The 17,355-nt window shown below is 37.4% G+C and overlaps 1 protein-coding gene across 5 annotated transcripts in view; it reads left to right on the top strand.

Annotated features, from left to right (window-relative positions):
* Nucleotides 1–17,355, top strand: part of ADGRG6 (adhesion G protein-coupled receptor G6) — a 153,909-nt gene that overhangs the window by 95,597 nt on the left and 40,957 nt on the right. For all 5 annotated transcript variants that reach the window (XM_006066166.4, XM_006066168.4, XM_006066167.4 and 2 more), the window contains 8 exons: nt 1,536–1,588; nt 3,126–3,188; nt 6,628–6,770; nt 10,493–10,604; nt 11,722–11,786; nt 12,372–12,573; nt 13,921–14,092; nt 16,575–16,715. In XM_006066166.4, the coding sequence (XP_006066228.3) occupies nt 1,536–1,588; nt 3,126–3,188; nt 6,628–6,770; nt 10,493–10,604; nt 11,722–11,786; nt 12,372–12,573; nt 13,921–14,092; nt 16,575–16,715 (951 nt within the window). The remainder of the gene's footprint in view (nt 1–1,535; nt 1,589–3,125; nt 3,189–6,627; nt 6,771–10,492; nt 10,605–11,721; nt 11,787–12,371; nt 12,574–13,920; nt 14,093–16,574; nt 16,716–17,355) is intronic.

The raw sequence follows: 17,355 nt of genomic DNA, 5'->3' as shown, positions 1-17,355 counted from the left end.
TATTTTTAAAGGCTGCACCCTTTGCAACAAGTTACCCACAGAAAACAAAAGTATGTAATGAACAACTCTTACAAAAATTGAGGCGGGGAAGTAAAATCTAGTAGAAATCAAAGATAAGTACTACTGTCAACTTTCTGGAATGACATATTAACCTTAGCAGCTAATTCAAACACTAGATGTATTGAATTTCTAAATGGCGAGAGGGCTTTACTGAATGAGTTTAATCTTGCATCCCGTTTTCTTTCACATTCTTCTTTCTGCTTTTTTAAAGTCAGAATGTTTTCAAAAGATAAAGTTTTTTTAATTTATTTTATTGAAGGATAGTTGGTTTTCAATGTTGCGTTAGTCAAAAGATAGAATTCTTTATTCTCATTCTCAAATGGACCACTTCTAATGTTATTAATTCTGTAAATCAGCATTCATTGGGGAGTTTATGCTTTAGGCAAGGTATAATTCTACATTTATATTTATTTCATGCATGGTTTTCAACATAGCATCGTTTTTCATCTGAAACTAAACTCAAATGGACATTTCTCCTTAAGACATAAGATACGAAAGCAGGTGTTTGGTAACAGAGAAGGTATAAGTGGTGTCCCTATTTCATATTATTACTATTTAAAAATAATTTAATGCTTCTTTCTAGAATTTCCTAGAATTTACATTCAATTTAAAAATGCTCACAAGGAAGGCTAAATGTGGGTATGAAACAAGACCTAAAAAACCTCTTTGGAGGTGATATATAAATAAGAGAATTTCATGTCAGTAAAGAAATCAAAATATTTTGTGATTGTATTGGACATACGGAAGGTTTTTTTTGTTTTTCATGGAGAGGAATCCATTGCTTCATTAAAAAGTTTAGTGCTGAGACCCATAAAAATTGTTAAATGACCACATAATTATCAATAACACAATTCTCCGTAATGTTGAACTTATCTTTGTTTTTAAAGGTCTATATTGTTAATTTATTATTTTTCTTACTACTGATGTTCTTATAAGATGATAATTGCTAGAAAAACGTGTTAATGCACCTCAGTGTTTGTTGAATGAAGAATGTGGAAGGTGTGTATTGTGCTGGTCTTTCCTGTGTACTCTGTTGTGGATAAGTTCTCAGTGTTACAGCTAACTTGAAAGCCCATTATAGAGAAAGCCCTAGTAATATAGGCTAAAGAGGAAAGTATAATGTTTCCATTCAGGTAGACTTGGGTTCCAATCTGGGATCGGTTACTTCTTAGTTGCAGCTGGGTGAGCTGTTTCATCTCCGTGAAGCTTAGTTTCTTCGCGTAATGGGTGGGAGGATAGTGCAGATAATACCTATCTCATTAGCTGTTGTGAGAATGAAAGAAAAAACATTGGTAAATTTCTTGGCATACAGTGCCTCAGTAACTGTTATCTGTACCTTTCTTTCATTCCTTTAGCTCTTTGGAATTTTCCCAGGGTCTTATTCCAGTAACAATTAATGGGAGAGAAGAAACTGGATTTAAGTTTCTTTTTTTTAAAGTGTTAATTCAAACTCACCATTTCCATTGTATTTTCAGCTCAATTCAACCTTCCAGAATTGGAACTACACTGTTTATGTGGTTAATATCAGGTAAGTGACAGAATAAATTGAGAAATAGAAAGTAGTGTCTAGGGGACGTGCCTGGCAGCCAGTGGTTAAGACTCTGTGCTTCCACTGCAAGGGGCACAGGTTCGATTCCTGTTAAAGGAACTAAGATCCCACATGCCCTCCCCTCCCTCTGCCACGTGCAAAAAAACAGGAGTGTCTAATTTAATACCACTCTCTCTGTAGTTATACCTCCACACACATACACATGAAAATACAGAAATACACACTATACTCAAAATCTTTCTAAATAACTCTATATATTATATCATTGCTTTGCACAAAAAGCTTCAATAGTGCAGTAATGGTTTAAAAAAATTTTAATTGTAGATCTCAATAATTTTTAAAAAATTTAGCTTTTTTAGTACTCCCAAAATATATTTGTAATTTTAAATAAATTTTATGTGTGCATGTGTGTATGTGTATATTACTTAACCAATATATGGTATCATGTAATATAAATAGAAATTAGTTGCTTCTCACACATCAGTAGATCATCAAGAGCACTCCCTGGTTTGCATGCACCTGTTTGAAGACCATTTTTTCTATAAAGTAAGACATCTACAGTGTGATTGCAACCTAGCCTTTCAAAATTAATTTTCACTAATCTTCTATTTAAATACTCCATGAATCTCTAGCAGGAGAGATTTTCCACCTGTGTTATCTACCTGTCTTCCTCTGCACCTTGATTTTATAGTTTTATAGTTTCTAAAGTGTATTTGTGCTGTTCTTTGCTTAGTCACTCAATCATGTCCGACTCCTTGCAACCCCGTGGACTATAGCCCACCAGGCTCCTCTGTCCATGGGATTCTCCAGGCAAGAATGCTGGAGTGGGTTGCCATGTCCTCCTCCAGGGGATCTTCCCAACCCAGGGATCAAAGCCAGGTCTCTCTCATTTACTGTCCGAGCCACCAGGGAAGCCCTAAACATGTATTCTATGAACCTGAGATATATCAATAATATATCTCACAGAAAAGAGGATCAAAGAGTGGAATTAGTTCAGGAGCAAGTTTCTGTATATCCGAGCATCTCAGGTTCTTTCATGTACTGATATGCATTATGAAATCTTCGAAAGAGAGAGAAGGCATGTAGTTCCAAGTTTTATTTGGCCATGGAGCTGATTTGTCTCAGGCTTAAGAAGGAACTAGGACCTCTAAAGACACATTTGCTAACACTGGCTTAGAACGAGCTTCTCTGCCTCTTCCTCTCACCTCCTCAAATTTTGTTGCTGATCATGCAGCAGATGAGGTTGATAATGAATATGCACGCATGCATGCTAAGTCACTTCAGTCGAGTCTGACTCTTTGCAACCCTGTGGACCATAACCTGCCAGGCTCCTCTGTCCATCGGGATTCTACAAGCAAGAATACTGCATTGGGTTGCCATGCCCTCCTCCAGGGGATCTTTGTGACCCAGGGATCAAACCCTTGTCTCTTACATCTCCTGCATTGACAAGCGGGTTCTTTATCACTAGTGCCACCTGGGAAGCCCTGATAACAAATATTCCTGTTTGTATTTACAGTTTTCACCTGAGCACTGGAGAGGACAAGATTAAAGTGAGGAGAAGCATTGTGACTGACCAAAGGTAACGCTGACAAGATCTCGCAGAAAATGTGACATCTTTTCTTGTGTTCTCTGTTTTGAATGTCTTGTAGAGAAATAAAATCAAGGAGGTAGGAGAGAAATGTTTATTTTGAGTAGCACATTTAAATTATTTCTTTAACCCTAATGAACAAATCTTCCTTTTTCCCTGTAGTTAAAACTGTAATATAAGCAGACTCAGTAGAGATATACATCTGATAAAAAAATAATTCAGAATTGGAACATTTATTATTTTTAGTATTGATAATTCCAGTTTATGATAACCTATTACCTGTTATTTGATATTTCATAGACCTTCAAAGAAAAAAAATAATTATAGTGTTATTTTAAGTAAGGTACTTATGTACAGTAGCATCTAATAATATGGGTAATAGGTGCTGAAATATTTTCAGCATTCAAAGCCATCAGCTAATTTTCTGAAGTCTTCATTTTTGAATTTATATCAAGGTCATGACTTAAGCAAGCAGGTAATTTAATAGATATGTTCACCATATATAAATAATTGGCATTTAAAGACCAACTGTTCAAGAGTGCTCTGTAGTAAAAAAACAATGTAAACTCCCAAGTAAAATACATGAAGTTGTGTCAGGTCATATACTGCATCTCCACAGAATAAAAAAAGGCAGTTGAAAAGCAAAAGTTTACATCTCTTACCAAGTTTCAATTGACTGAATTGATATGTGTATTTACAACTATAGAGATGGAATATATTTCTTTTCAGGTCATATATTCTTATAAGAGAAGCTAGTAATAAAATTTCATATGAGAGTTGACCAGAGAGTTTTCTTCTTTTTTTTCTTTTTCTATTCAGAAAAACACATGTTTCTCTATTCATTAGAAAAACACACGTCTTTAAGATTATATTTCAAATTTACCATTTCTGTGTATATTCAACAGACTGGATTGGACCATCTGATTAGGGAAAGTTATTGTTTATTTTCTAGAATTGTTCCTTTTTCTTTATGATCTGAAGATCAGAGTAATGTATTTAATGTATCTTAACACTGTCTTCTTGATGGTAACAGGATTTTTCTCCTTGATTTAGCCAAATAAATTATTCTCCAAACCTTACTGCTATATCATATTGAACCTGGAATAATGGATCCACAATTACCTGGATAACTTCACTGGACACATTGTCTTGCAGTTGGAGCAGCCCTAGTTCAAAGTGTCTCCAGTGCTATACCCTCTTCATAGGACTCAAGCTCAGATTCTAATAATGCAATTTTATGAGAACGACCAAATAAAATATTTTCCAGAAGTATAAAATATATTAAACTCATGCCCTTTGGAAGCATCATCACCCTCATCCTGACCATCTTTATAACCTTCATCACAGCATCTCCTTTCATTTGCACCTTATGATTCCAAGCACTGTCTTGTTCATTGGCTCATTTGCTTCTCTCTACCAGTTACCCCCGACATAGATAAGGCAGGTAGTGTCCTACCCTTCAACCAGTGACAAAACTAAGACCACATAAATTGCCCAACATCAACCAGCCAATGTGAGAAGCCAAGATTTCTGACTTCATACTCCCATGCTCTGGTCCCATTTACTGTGATTCTTTTATTCCCTGATGATACTAAAATCAGTCATCATGAGTATGTGTCCACACCTTAGAAACTCTTGTGGGAAAGACATTTAATATCGTGGAATCTCAGTTTCCTGTCTGTAATGCCAATGGGTAATTTTATAAAAAAATTATATGGGAAAATCCATACATTTTGTTTTTCTTTGGTATGAGCTTCTGGCATTGCTTTAAAATTTGTTCTTACCATCTTTATCTCCATCTTTCCTTTCTGCTCTCTGTTGCTTTTATGCTCATGGATGAACCTTTGTGATCTCTCATAGTTTTTCTCAAAGTTACAATGTACTAGTCTTACACACACTCTTTTTTTCCCCAACCTTTCCTTTCAATTGAACTGTAACACCTAACACAAACCCTAGCTTTAGATAATGCTATCATACTCTATGGCCTAGACAGACAGGAAACCAGAGCCACAGAGACTGATTTATTCAATTAAAGAATGACTGATAGTAACAACAGATAGAACTGGATTTTGCAGAACCATAAAATAGTTTCAGTTTCCAGGATGAGAGAGGAAAACAACACAGATAAGACATGTGAAAATGCACGGTCATTCTTGAATTGCTGAATTTGGGTCAGTACCATCCAAACGTACTGTCTTCTCAATATTCAAGGAAAGTAAAAGTTCACATTGCCAACTCTTAAGTTCTCAGTTACTGGAATGGTGAAGTTTAGCATCCAACAATAATTTAATCAAGGGATACTTTTTTTTTTAATAGGTCATTTAAAAATTATTATGATATAACAGTTCAACATTATATTCACATCTGTGTTTTTCTCATCCTAAAATATGACTCCTATATGAACAGTAAGCAGTAAGTGATTTTAGAGATAAATAGCTCTTAAGAGTGAACTATGAGAATTGTGAACTACAGATATTTAGAGGGAAAATAGGGCTATTTTAAAATTTCACCTAACGTGGACTATTAAAGATTTCACTTATTTTTCTTCTTTTTAGCATCACAAATATGTTACTACTCTATTTCATTTATGTTGATACCCATAGTATTTCATAAATCAAATATGCTACTGCCTCTCCTCTGAGAACGTCATAGTTATTTCAGAAACAATGCTACTGGGTTCACTTTGGCATCTTTTGCTTTCCCTTTTGACTATGTATGTGATTACAAGTGAACAGGAGATTATATTACTTTAAATTGTAGAACCAGAGTTTTGGTGGGGGTTTTAGGATATATATCTCTGCTTCCCATAGAGATACTTTCTTTTTAAAGACAAGCCAGTTCAAGCAATATATCAACTTCTTCAGTAACATGCCAGCCAATTACTAAGTGAATTTCAAGTACTTATTTTGTAACTTTTCAGTGTACAGGGTACTAGTAAATGCTTCATGGAGATAGAAAAGCATTTTATCACAGTTCTGGAGAAACAGCAACATATTAGTAAATAATAATAGTAATTTAAAAGTTAATTGTTTAATCAGATTAGTTGAAATTCTAATTTTTCTTAAAAAACTTTATTTTTGACTTTAAAGAAACAGTGTAGAATTAACCACAAATATGATTCTTTCTTGAATGTATGCATAAAATATTAAAGTATTTATTAAAAGAAATGGGGTAATAAGATAGATAATACATGCAGTATTCTATAAAATGTTCATATTGATATTTTTTTAAGGTTATAATTTTTAAACATTTTTTAGCATTATAATTTGTACAGGGACAGCAGTCTTTGAATACTTTGATGTATTTCTTAAATCTCAACACTTCACAGTTACCCTCTTATTACCATATGCAAATGTTCTGTTTTTCCACCAAAAAATGATTTGACTGGTTAGCAACAGCAACAACAATTCTATCTGAATTGTTTTCCTAGGTTGGTGATTTTGGCCCTTTTGGTTTATAATGCTACCAACAATCCCACATTAGAAGGAAGAACCATTCAGCAGAAGCTTTTAAGAAATAATGAGTCCCTGGATGAGGGCTTGAGGCTACATAAAGTGAATGTGAGACAACTGGGTAAGTGCCTTTAATTGTTTTATTATATGTATTTATGTGACTATATACAGGTTAAGTTGAAACAAAATCAACAAAAATATTCTTCATGTGTTTACTTATTTAAAGCTATTTTTCTGATGATAAAGTTCATCTTGTTGGTGACATTGTTAACAAATGGGTGACAAGTTTAACATAAAAGATAGCACCTTGATACCTATGAATCCAAGGGAATGAAGAGGCAGATGGAAGTTGATACCCTATTTTAGGAACCTGTTGTGAAAATACTAAGAATATGAGCAAAATGCCAAGATAACCTTGACCAGAGTTGACTTCAACTTTAGGAATTAAAGAGAGTGTGTGTATGTGCACATGGGATCTCCAATAAAGTAAACCTTATAAAAGACAATTTCTTGTTGTAAGACATCCTTTTCTCTTATGTTCTCTGTCTCTGTTAATGATACCACCATCTATGCAGAAATAGACCGAAATTCTGGGAGTTATCCCAAACCTAGATTGATTTCTTACCTGGACGCCATTCACATCCTAACCTCCAGCAATAGGTGTGGTGCTGCCAGCTCTTCCCCAGACGTGCTGTGCTCTTTTCTTTCTTTGCCCATTTCTTTCCTCGCCTCTCATTGCCCACCTGATGATCACCTACATGATATGAAGGACAGCCCAAAGTCACCTCTTCTGCGAAGCCTTTTCTGACATCATTATGTACAAATAGCTATCACTGCCTGGGAGCCCCCACCTCGTACAGTCCACAGACCTAAAGTACCATCGGTATAGAAAACTCTTGAATTTGACTGGACTTGTTTGTGTTCTCATATATATTTTCTTTAACCAGAAATTTCCTCTGGCTTGAGAACACATCTTATTTTTCTCTCAACACTCTTACTTCCCACCTCCTTCCCAGCAACCAGCACATTCCTGAGCATTTAAATGCATGAATAAATAAATGAATGCACCTTGATGGGCATCTTTGAGGAAAGTTAAATGGCTCAAAAAATTGGATAACAAAAAGTAAAGTAGCCATTATAATGTTATGATGACAGCTAATCAGGTGAATTAGTAGAGCTCAAAAGAAAGGGAAACTTTGACACGTTTCCTTAGACACACACTCAGGAAGTTGAAGTGAGTGAAGCAGATATTCCTCAGCCTCTAAAAGCATGATTATGACTACAGCCAGAATCGCAGTGCAACAAGGAAGCAGGCATCCTTGCTTCTCTGAGGAAACCCTCATCTCTAATGTGTCAGCATACACAGTCTCCATGGCGTCTGCATCTGTAGTTCAACCAACCTTGGATTGAAAATATTTGGGGGAAAAAATTCAGAAAGTTCCAGAAAGCAAACCTTGAATTTGCCATGCCTGGCCAACTGTTTACCTAGCATATACATTATATTTAAAACTATGTACATAGCATTTACACTGTATTTATTATTGTAAGTAATCTAGTGATGATATAAAGCATACAGGAGGATGTATATAGGTTGTTGCAAATGTTACATTTTACACAAGGGAAATGAGCTTTCTCAGATATCAATACTGGCGGGGGGAGGAACGTGGTTTCGAGGAACCAGTGCCTCGAGGACACAGGTGGATGAGTAGAGTACAAAGGCTCCCCTTTCACACATAGGGGTCTCCACAAAAAAGGAGCTTGATGAATGTAGTTTGTATGTGACAAAGGAGCCCATGAGGACCAGCCTTGTCTCTGTTCCTCAGAGGCTGAGGAATGCCTGAACAGCTCTCTCTGCACACTTGGACATGCAATTTATACTACTTAGAGCTTCCCAGGTGGTGCTAGTGGTAAAGTATCTGCCTGCCAGTTCAGGAGGCACAAGTTCCATCCCTGGGTCAGGAAGATCCCCTGGAGGAAGAAATGACCACCCACTCCAGTATTCTTGCCTGGAAAATTCCATAAACAGAGGAACCTGGCAGGCTACAGTCCATGGGGCCACAAAGAGTCAGGACTGAACACAATGCTACTTATACCACTTAAATTCCATAATGTATTGTTATTCTGTAGAAAGTGAAGTGAAGTCGCTCAGTCGACTCTTTGTGATCCCATGAAATGTAGCCTACCACGCTCCTCTGTCCATGGGATTTTCCAGGCAAGAATAGTAGAGTGGGTTACCATTTCCTTCTCCAGAGGATCTTCCTGACCCAGGGATCGAACCCAGGTCTCCCGCATTATAGGCAGACGCTTTACTGTCTGAGCCACCAGGGAAGTCCTTAGGGCTACCCTAATAGCTCAGTTGGTAGAGAATCTGCATGCAATGCAGGAGACCCTAGTTCAGTTCCTGAGTCGGGGAGATCTGCTGGAGAAAGGATAGGTTACCCACTTCACTATTGTTGGGCTTCCCTTTTGGCTCAGCTGGTAAAGAATCCACCTGCAATGCAGGAGACCTTGCTTCTATAGAAAAATTTCTACCAATTGGGAAGAGAAAATCTCAGAATACAGATCGGAAAGTTATTTAAATGTTTAACTGGTAACTACACTACTGGTTTCCGGTAGTCTTCGTGTAACTTGCTATTTTCAGTACGAAATATGCGATTTTGTTGTTATCAATATAGTGATTTTATTTTTACATTTTTAAAGTGTAAAGTCTGAGTTATTTATGTCATAGCTCTCACCCAGACAGTTTTTAGACAATAAGTGGGATGATTTGAGGTGAAGGTATGTGTGCAAGATGTGTGGCCTACAGCTATCTTCTTGCCATTCCCCCAGCAAATTGCCGGGTGAAACATGCTTTCAGAGCAACCAGAAGTTGTTTCTATTAAACATGCTGGCAACGCAACAGCAACACTGTTGAGGCACTATTTTATAGGCTTTTTCTTTGAAAAAGATTAAATTACATTTTGAATTTTTCAGGATAGTTTTCATTTTATGTCGTTTTTTTGTTTGTTTGTTTCCCAATAAATCCGCTATACTAGGGGCTTCCCTGGTGGCTCAGTGGTAAAGAATCCGCCAGCCGTTGCAGGATATTGCAGGAGATGCGAATTCAATCTCTGGGTTGGAAGATCTCCTGAAGGAGGAAATGGCAACCCACTCCAGTATTCTTGCCTGGAGAATTCCGTAGATAGAGGAGCCTGGCAGGCTATAGTCCATGGGGTCACAAAAGAGTTGGACATGGCTTAGCAACTAAACAACAACTATTTAATAATTTTATCTACAAATGACTTATGTTGGAATAATATTGTCTGATTCATTTTTATACTCACATAAGTATGTGTTTTTATTTGATGATTTTTTAAGATACAATCTTGAATATGAAATGCAGCTAATGTTTATTTTTCATAGCTTCTAAACTTTTATGCGGAGAAGGCAATGGCACCCCACTCCAGTACTCCTGCCTGGAAAATCCCTTGGACGGAGGAGCCTGGTAGGCTGCAGTCCATGGGGTCGCTATGAGTCAGATACGACTGAGTGACTTCACTTTCACTTTTCACTTTCATGCATTGGAGAAGGAAATGGCAACCCACTCCAGTGTTCTTGCCTGGAGAATCCCAGGGACGGGGGAGCCTGGTGGGCTGCCGTCTATGGGGTCACACAGAGTCGGACACGACTGAAGTGACTTAGCATAGCATAAGCTTTTATAAATTCTGAACATGAAAACCTGTTATTTCAGTATTGCATGGAATAAATACCTAATTACCAACATTGTTGTTTTGCTCTCATCTTGCATCTCTAATTTCAAGAAATAGATTAATATTTCTCATGTTGAATCTTATTTTCATATAGGTGTATGTCGTGCTGATGAGGAACCCGAAGGCTATAAATGGCCAAGCATCCAACCTTCTGAATACAGAACTCCCTGTATAGAGAAACCGGGCTTCTTTGCTTCACGAACATGGTAATACTTTCTTAACTCTCGCCAGCAAACTCCATGTACCTACTTTCCAGAGTTACAGGCGCTGTTCCATAGTTCCCATGCGGTGTATATTAATAGGAAAGAAGGACAGGAATCTCTTTGTACGTCAAATCCATGTGAGGTAAAGATGAGGAAGGTAGGTTACCAAGAAAAGCGTTTTTTTCTCTTCAAGCAACATGCTAATTTAGCCTTCTTCAAAGAAAGATGGAGCAATTGGAAAACCAGAGGGAAGTTCTAGAGCAAAGTTGGTGAACAGAGCCAGCATATACGTGACATAACATGTATATACATGACATGACATGCATTTATATGACATGACTTGCATATAAGTGACATGACATGCCAAGTCTTTTTAAATCTTTGGAGTGGTCATCACTGGAGGGGAAAAGAGAGATCAGAAAGAAGAAAGACAAGATCCAGGTTAGGGCAGTCTGCTAGTGGAGACTGTCAGGGTGTGGATTTTTCTCTAATTGTTGAATGGAAACCTCAGACAGATTAACAGAGGATTCACTGAATAAGCCAAATCCAATTCCTCACCCTCCACCCTACCTTCAATGAGAATTTTCTTGCAGGGAAATTCAGACACTGAAACTTCCCATGTAGAAATACTTTGCCCCCGCTGCTGGGTTTGACAAGTGGTGGAGAGGAAAGAAAGGGACTTGGCTTTGAACTGTGGTTCTGTCTCTTCCTGCCTGTGACACCTTGGAAAATTCCTTGATTTATCTAAGTCTGTTTCCTCATCTATAAAACATGGATTATAATCTGCTTTACGAAGTTATGTGAAATCAAAATGAGATTTTATCTAGAAAGTTCTTAAAGTGGTGCTTGATCCACGTTAACAACTATGCTTTTAACTTTAGCAACCTAATGGAGCCTATGCTAGGATATAGGCTATTGCTAGTATTTTTTTTTCCCCTGATGCATGTGCATGATTTTTTTTCCCCCAATAAGAACTTTTAATATGAATTTTATGTCCATTGTTATAGTTTTCAAATGAAATTTACCTAGATATCAAGGGAAATTCTAAAGCTTATTATTAACTGCTTTTGTCAGCTGTAATGTCATGTCTGCCAAATGTTTTATATTTTTTGTTTTATAGTTATTATGACCCTAACAACACTTCTGTAGCCAAATGGGGGCCTCCCGATACCTCCAATTGCTCAAGTAAGTGAGAGATATCTTCATTTCTCCAAAAGAAAATAAGATGACCTCAAGTTTCATGGTTTTTATCTTCTTTGGACACGTTCTGTTCTGTGGTATCATGTCCTGATACCATTATGATATTAAAAGCTGAGCAAATGATTGTTTGACTCACTTAAAGTAGAAAATACTGTTTTTTCTCATTCTGAGTTTCTGCTATACTTATTCTGTAGTAGATTAACAATAGTAAGAAAATTTTGGAGAAGAGACTATATATATTAAAATTGTGTGTGTGTTTTTTTAAGCAGCAAATACATATTTATTTAGTGACTCTGCGGGCATCTCACTTAGAACTATGTGTGAATATTGGTCCCTCTAAGTTATTTACCTATGCTGCTTATAAGCACAGTTTGTGTCTCACTGGAGAGAAATTAGTTTGTGTGTGTAAAGAAATACTGTTGTCCTGTGAAAATCGTGCTAAGGGATACACACAGGGAACCTGATTTGCTGCTTTACTGTGAACTGAAATGTTATACTATGTTTTGGATTCCTAGACCTGCTCAGAATACACACGTCAAACTGTATGTTGTTCTTCTGTCCTATTTTTAGGGGAAGTTGCCAAAGAGATTTTAAATTTAACTGGTGATGGGAAGACATTAAGCTCGGCCAATATCACCAGCATCGTAGAAAAGGTCAAAAGGATTGTAAATCGAGAAGGAAACATTGATATAACGCTTGGCTCAACCTTAATGAATATATTTTCTAATATTTTAACCAGCCCAGACAGTGATTTGCTTGAGTCGTCTTCTGAGTAAGTTTGTTTGTTTTTCTTCCAGAGAGTAATGTTTATTGGATACAGATGTTGTTGTGTAGTTTCTCACAGATCTGAATGCTCAGTGCCCAGCTTCCATAATTTAAATCTCTAGAAGATCCACTGATATTTCCTAAGATCATTCACAAAATGTACTTCAAAATTCTGTTTGTTTGTTTTTTTTTGAGAAAATAATTTGATTAGGATTGCCCACCTGGCTAGGTAATGTAAATAGTCCCAGAAAGACATTATTGGTATTTCATTTTTTAATCTGAAAAATGTTAACTGGTATAAATTCAAAAGATAAATTGTGTATATTTATATATTTAGCATAAATATAATTTTTATATTTAGAGTATATTATATATACATATAAATTTATGACACTTTTTGCTTGCAAAGGAGATACTTAGCAAACATTCAGCTCACATCTTTTAGGTATAATGTGGTCATTGTTGTCTACTATTCCATGGACTGTGACACAAAACAGCTACTACTCTGTAACTGTTATACTTCTGAAATGAAAATGCCTAGGGAAGGGTGAAATATACCTATTTTTACATAATTCAATTTATATCCAATTATTTCATTTAATGTGTTAGTATTAAGATATTTGGGCTTCCCAGATGGCTCAGTGGTAAAGAATCTGCCTGCCAGTGAAAGAGATGTAGGGGACACAGTTTCAATCCCTGGGTCGGGAAGATTCCCTGAAGGAGGGAATGGCAACCCACTTCAGTATTCTTGCCTGGAAAATTGCATGGACAGAGGAGCCTGGTCGGCTGCAGTATGTGGGGTCACAAAGAGCAGGACATGACTGAGTAGCTGAGTATGCATGAATACTGAGATATTTTTCCTTTCTATTTTCTTTCAACCAAATTTCTTTGATGAAAATTTTATCTTTGTTAGAATGTATTCTCTAACTTACCTTATGCATATAATAATTACAAACTTTTTTTACAGGGTCTTGCAATTCAAAAATTACTTTTATCATATTATTTCCTTTGATTCTCACTCAGTATAAAGTAGGAAGAGAATATTTTGTATGAGGAAAGAAAGGCTAAAATACATGAAAAACAGAGTATTTGTTTAGGATAACTTTATTGTTGCTTTTCCTTAAAGTATATATTTCTCTTGAAGTTTATCTCTAGAATTCAGTGTTTTAACTGATATTATTGTGATATGAGGTAATTAATTTAATGGGTATTTGTATTAAGGTCAAAAAAATTTTTTTTAAGATCAAAAGATTTAAGGATGATTTTATTTGGTTTGTATTTTGTCCTGCAGGAAATCACATGTGTGCAGGTACCTAAAATATGTTCCTTAACAGTGCTGTTGTCATTTCTTTAGAGCTTTAAAAACAATTGATGAATTGGCCTTCAAGATAGACCTACAGAGCACAACACACGTGAATATCACAACTCGGAATCTGGCTCTTGGAGTATCATCTGTGTCCCCAGAGACCAATGAAGTTTCAAATTTTAGCATTGGTCTTCCAAGCAATAATGAATCATACTTCCAGGTAATAAGTTAGTGGTTTCTGTAATCAATTAGACAAAAATCTCTGATCTTCTGCTAATTGCTGTGGCAAGGAGATCTTGGTTCTAGGGGTGGAAGGTAAGTCTGAAGGCTGACTAAGATTAATAGCAGCAGTAGCCATAAGGCATGTGGACTCAGAGAGGAGGTATACTTTCAGCTTACCTTCTCCAGGAGGTGATAGTGGAGGTGATAGTGGAAACTGTGTGTGAGTACCACCCTACTGGGAGTGGGATATGGGATTAGTTTAATCAGAAGAAAGGGCTTCCCTGATAGCTCAGTTGGTAAAAAATTCACCTGCAATGCAGGAGACCTCGATTTGATTCCTGGATCAGGAAGATCCCCTGGAGAAGGGATAGGCTACCCACTCCAGTGTTCTTGGGCTTCCCTTGTGGTTCAGCTGGTAAAGAATCTGCCTGTAATGCGGGAGGCCTGGGTTTGATCCCTGGGTTGGGAAGATCCCCTGGATAAGGGAAAGTCTACCCACTCCAGTATTCTGGCCTGGAGAATTCCATGGACTGTATAATTCATGGGGTTACAAAGAGTCAGACACAACTGAACGATTTTCACTTTCCTTTAGTCAGAAGAAAGACCTTTTTAAGGACCTAAAGATGGGAAGATGCATGGTGTGCCAGTATTTCTCAAACTATTAAACCACCTAGAGAACTTACCAAAACAGATTGCTGGGGCTTCCCTGGTGGCTCAGTGATAAAGAATCTACCTGCCAATGTAGGAGACACAAGTTTGATCCCTGGTTTGAGAAAATCCCACATGACGCAGAGCAACTAAGTCTGTGTGCCACAACTGCTGAGTCTGTCCTCCAGAACCTGGGAGCCACAACTACTGAGCCCATGTGCTGCAACTACTGAAACCTGCAGTAAGAGAAAGTGAAAAGTGAAAGTTGCTTAGTCGTGTCTGACTCTTTGCCCCACCAGGCTCCTCTGTGCATGGAGTTCTCCAGACAAGAATACTGGAGTGGGTTGCCTTTCCCTTCTCCAGGGGATCTTCCCGACCCACGGATCAAACCTGAGTCTCCTGCAGGCAGGCAGATTCTTTACCATCTGAGCTACCAAAGAACCCAAGAGAAGCCACGGCAAAAAGCCCCCACACCGCCACTAGAGAGTGGCTGCTGCTTGCCCCAACTAGAGGAAAGCCTGTGCCGCAGTGAAGACCCAGCAGAGCCAACAATAAATAAATAAAAAAAAAATTCTGGGTCCCATCTCCAGAGACTCTAATTTAGGGTCCTGAGTGGATCTCTCAAGTTTGCACTTTTAACAAGTTCCCAGGTATTTTGCTAGTACTGCTGGTGTGAGGATTGTATTTTGAAAAACGGTGGTGTAGAAGGCTGCTGCTGCTGCTAAGTCGCTTCAATCGTGCCCGACTCTGTGTGACCCCATAGACCGCAGCCCACCAGGTTCCCTCATCCCTGGGATTCTCCAGGCAAGAACACTGGAGTGGGTTGCCATTTCCTTCTCCAATGCATGAAAGTGAAAAGTGAAAGTGAAGTCGCTCAGTTGTGTCCGACTCTTAGCGACCCCAAGGGCTGGAGCCCACCAGGCTCCTCCATCCATGGCATTTTCCAGGCAAGAGTACTGGAGTGGGTTGCCATTTCCTTCTCCGGGTATAGAAGGCTAAGAATGACAGATGAAAATGAGGCTGAACAAGAAATTCGGGGCCAGATTAATGGAGATCCTCTCTGACCTGTTCAAGTGACACTTCAGCAAACAATTGTCAAGTTCCTCTTAGGTACTAGACAGTGTTAGCCACATGGGCAGATGAAATGATTGAAACATCACCCTTGACATGGGAGAACACCTAAGTGGCTGGCATGTCATGCTTCTTAACTGTGGAGATAATTCAAGATAGAATATTTAAAAATCTGGATATAAGGAAGAACTTTTTTTCTGCTTTGGACCAGCGGCTCTTTCGGAGTAATTCTGCTTCACATTTTAAGAGTTAAAAAGCAGTCAGCATCAGTCTCATTTCAGGTCCATTTGCAGGAAAACACTCTTTGGCGTGATCTGTGGGTTCAGGAAAAATGATACCCAAGAACGCTCATATAACTTCAGCTGCTTCCTCAGTGAAAAGATACTCATTCTTAGCAATAAAACAAATGAATTCCAGTCTTTTTTTTTTTTTTTTTTCCTGGTAGTTATTTTTTCACAGTGTGTTTTGAGAAAAACTCAAAATCTATTACGTGCAAATCTAATCTTTATACTTGAAAATGTCAACTGATTTGTAGATTTCTCGGTTTGAGTTAAACTCAGTACATTTCTTGTTTTGCCACATTTGCAAAACTCGAATAAGATCCAGGCCTTTGTAAGGGACTCATACTGAGGGCAGAGACTGTGGTGGAGGTAAAGAGGAGACCAAGCTGAGTTTTGATGACGGCAGTTACTGTCCTAGGGAGTAACGTTATCATTGCAATTTAAAAATAGTTACTCAACTTGTGTCTGTGTGTGTGACAGATGGATTTTAAGAGTGGACAAATGGATCCTTTGGCTTCTGTCATTTTGCCTCCGAACTTACTTGAGAACCTAAGTGAAGAGGATTCTGTATTAGTTAAAAGAGTACAATTTACTTTCTTCAATAAAACTGGACTTTTCCAGGTAAGTGTTCATTAACTTACTATTTTTCAATCAGAAATAGTTTTCTTGCTTAAAATGAAAGATAAAAGTTCAGGTTTCTCGAAAATATGTCAAGAGGTATAGAAAAATTAATCTACTATATTTTAAAAAGTGATTTAACATAACTCTAAATACTTTATTTCTGGTAATCATATGCTTATTAATAAGATGTGTTCATTTAAGTTTTTTGAATAAATCAGATTAAGACTTGCGTTAATGCAATTAGAAATGGAATTTGTGGAGAAGTTATTATTTCTTATTTCTTTTGTTAAGTATTTTATGCTCTCCAGCAATTTAGATCTTCAGAGTTAAAGAAATTGTGTGCCAAAGGAAAGGTTTTTTTTCTTGATTCAGCGGGAAGCACTGTTTACATAATGAGCAGCATTCTTGGCTTTAATCAGTTTTCCCATTAGTATTTCAAATGGCCTTTGGCCTTCCCACATCCCCCGAGTAGCGTGGCATTGTGCTGAGCACATATTATCATTTTTATTGGCATCGTTTCCAAATACTAGTAAGTCCCCTGCCAGCAAACACTGATGACCTCTGGTTGCCTTTGAAAGTACAGCTCATTTTGAGCAGTTTCACTGAGCCTTGTCAATAAAAGTTTTATCTGTTATGTTGA

The sequence above is a fragment of the Bubalus bubalis genome, chromosome 10, assembly GCF_019923935.1.
Source record: "Bubalus bubalis isolate 160015118507 breed Murrah chromosome 10, NDDB_SH_1, whole genome shotgun sequence".
NCBI lineage: Eukaryota > Metazoa > Chordata > Mammalia > Artiodactyla > Bovidae > Bubalus > Bubalus bubalis.
The sequence above is the reverse complement of the archived record's forward strand: the minus strand, read 5'-3'. Positions and strand labels throughout refer to the sequence as shown.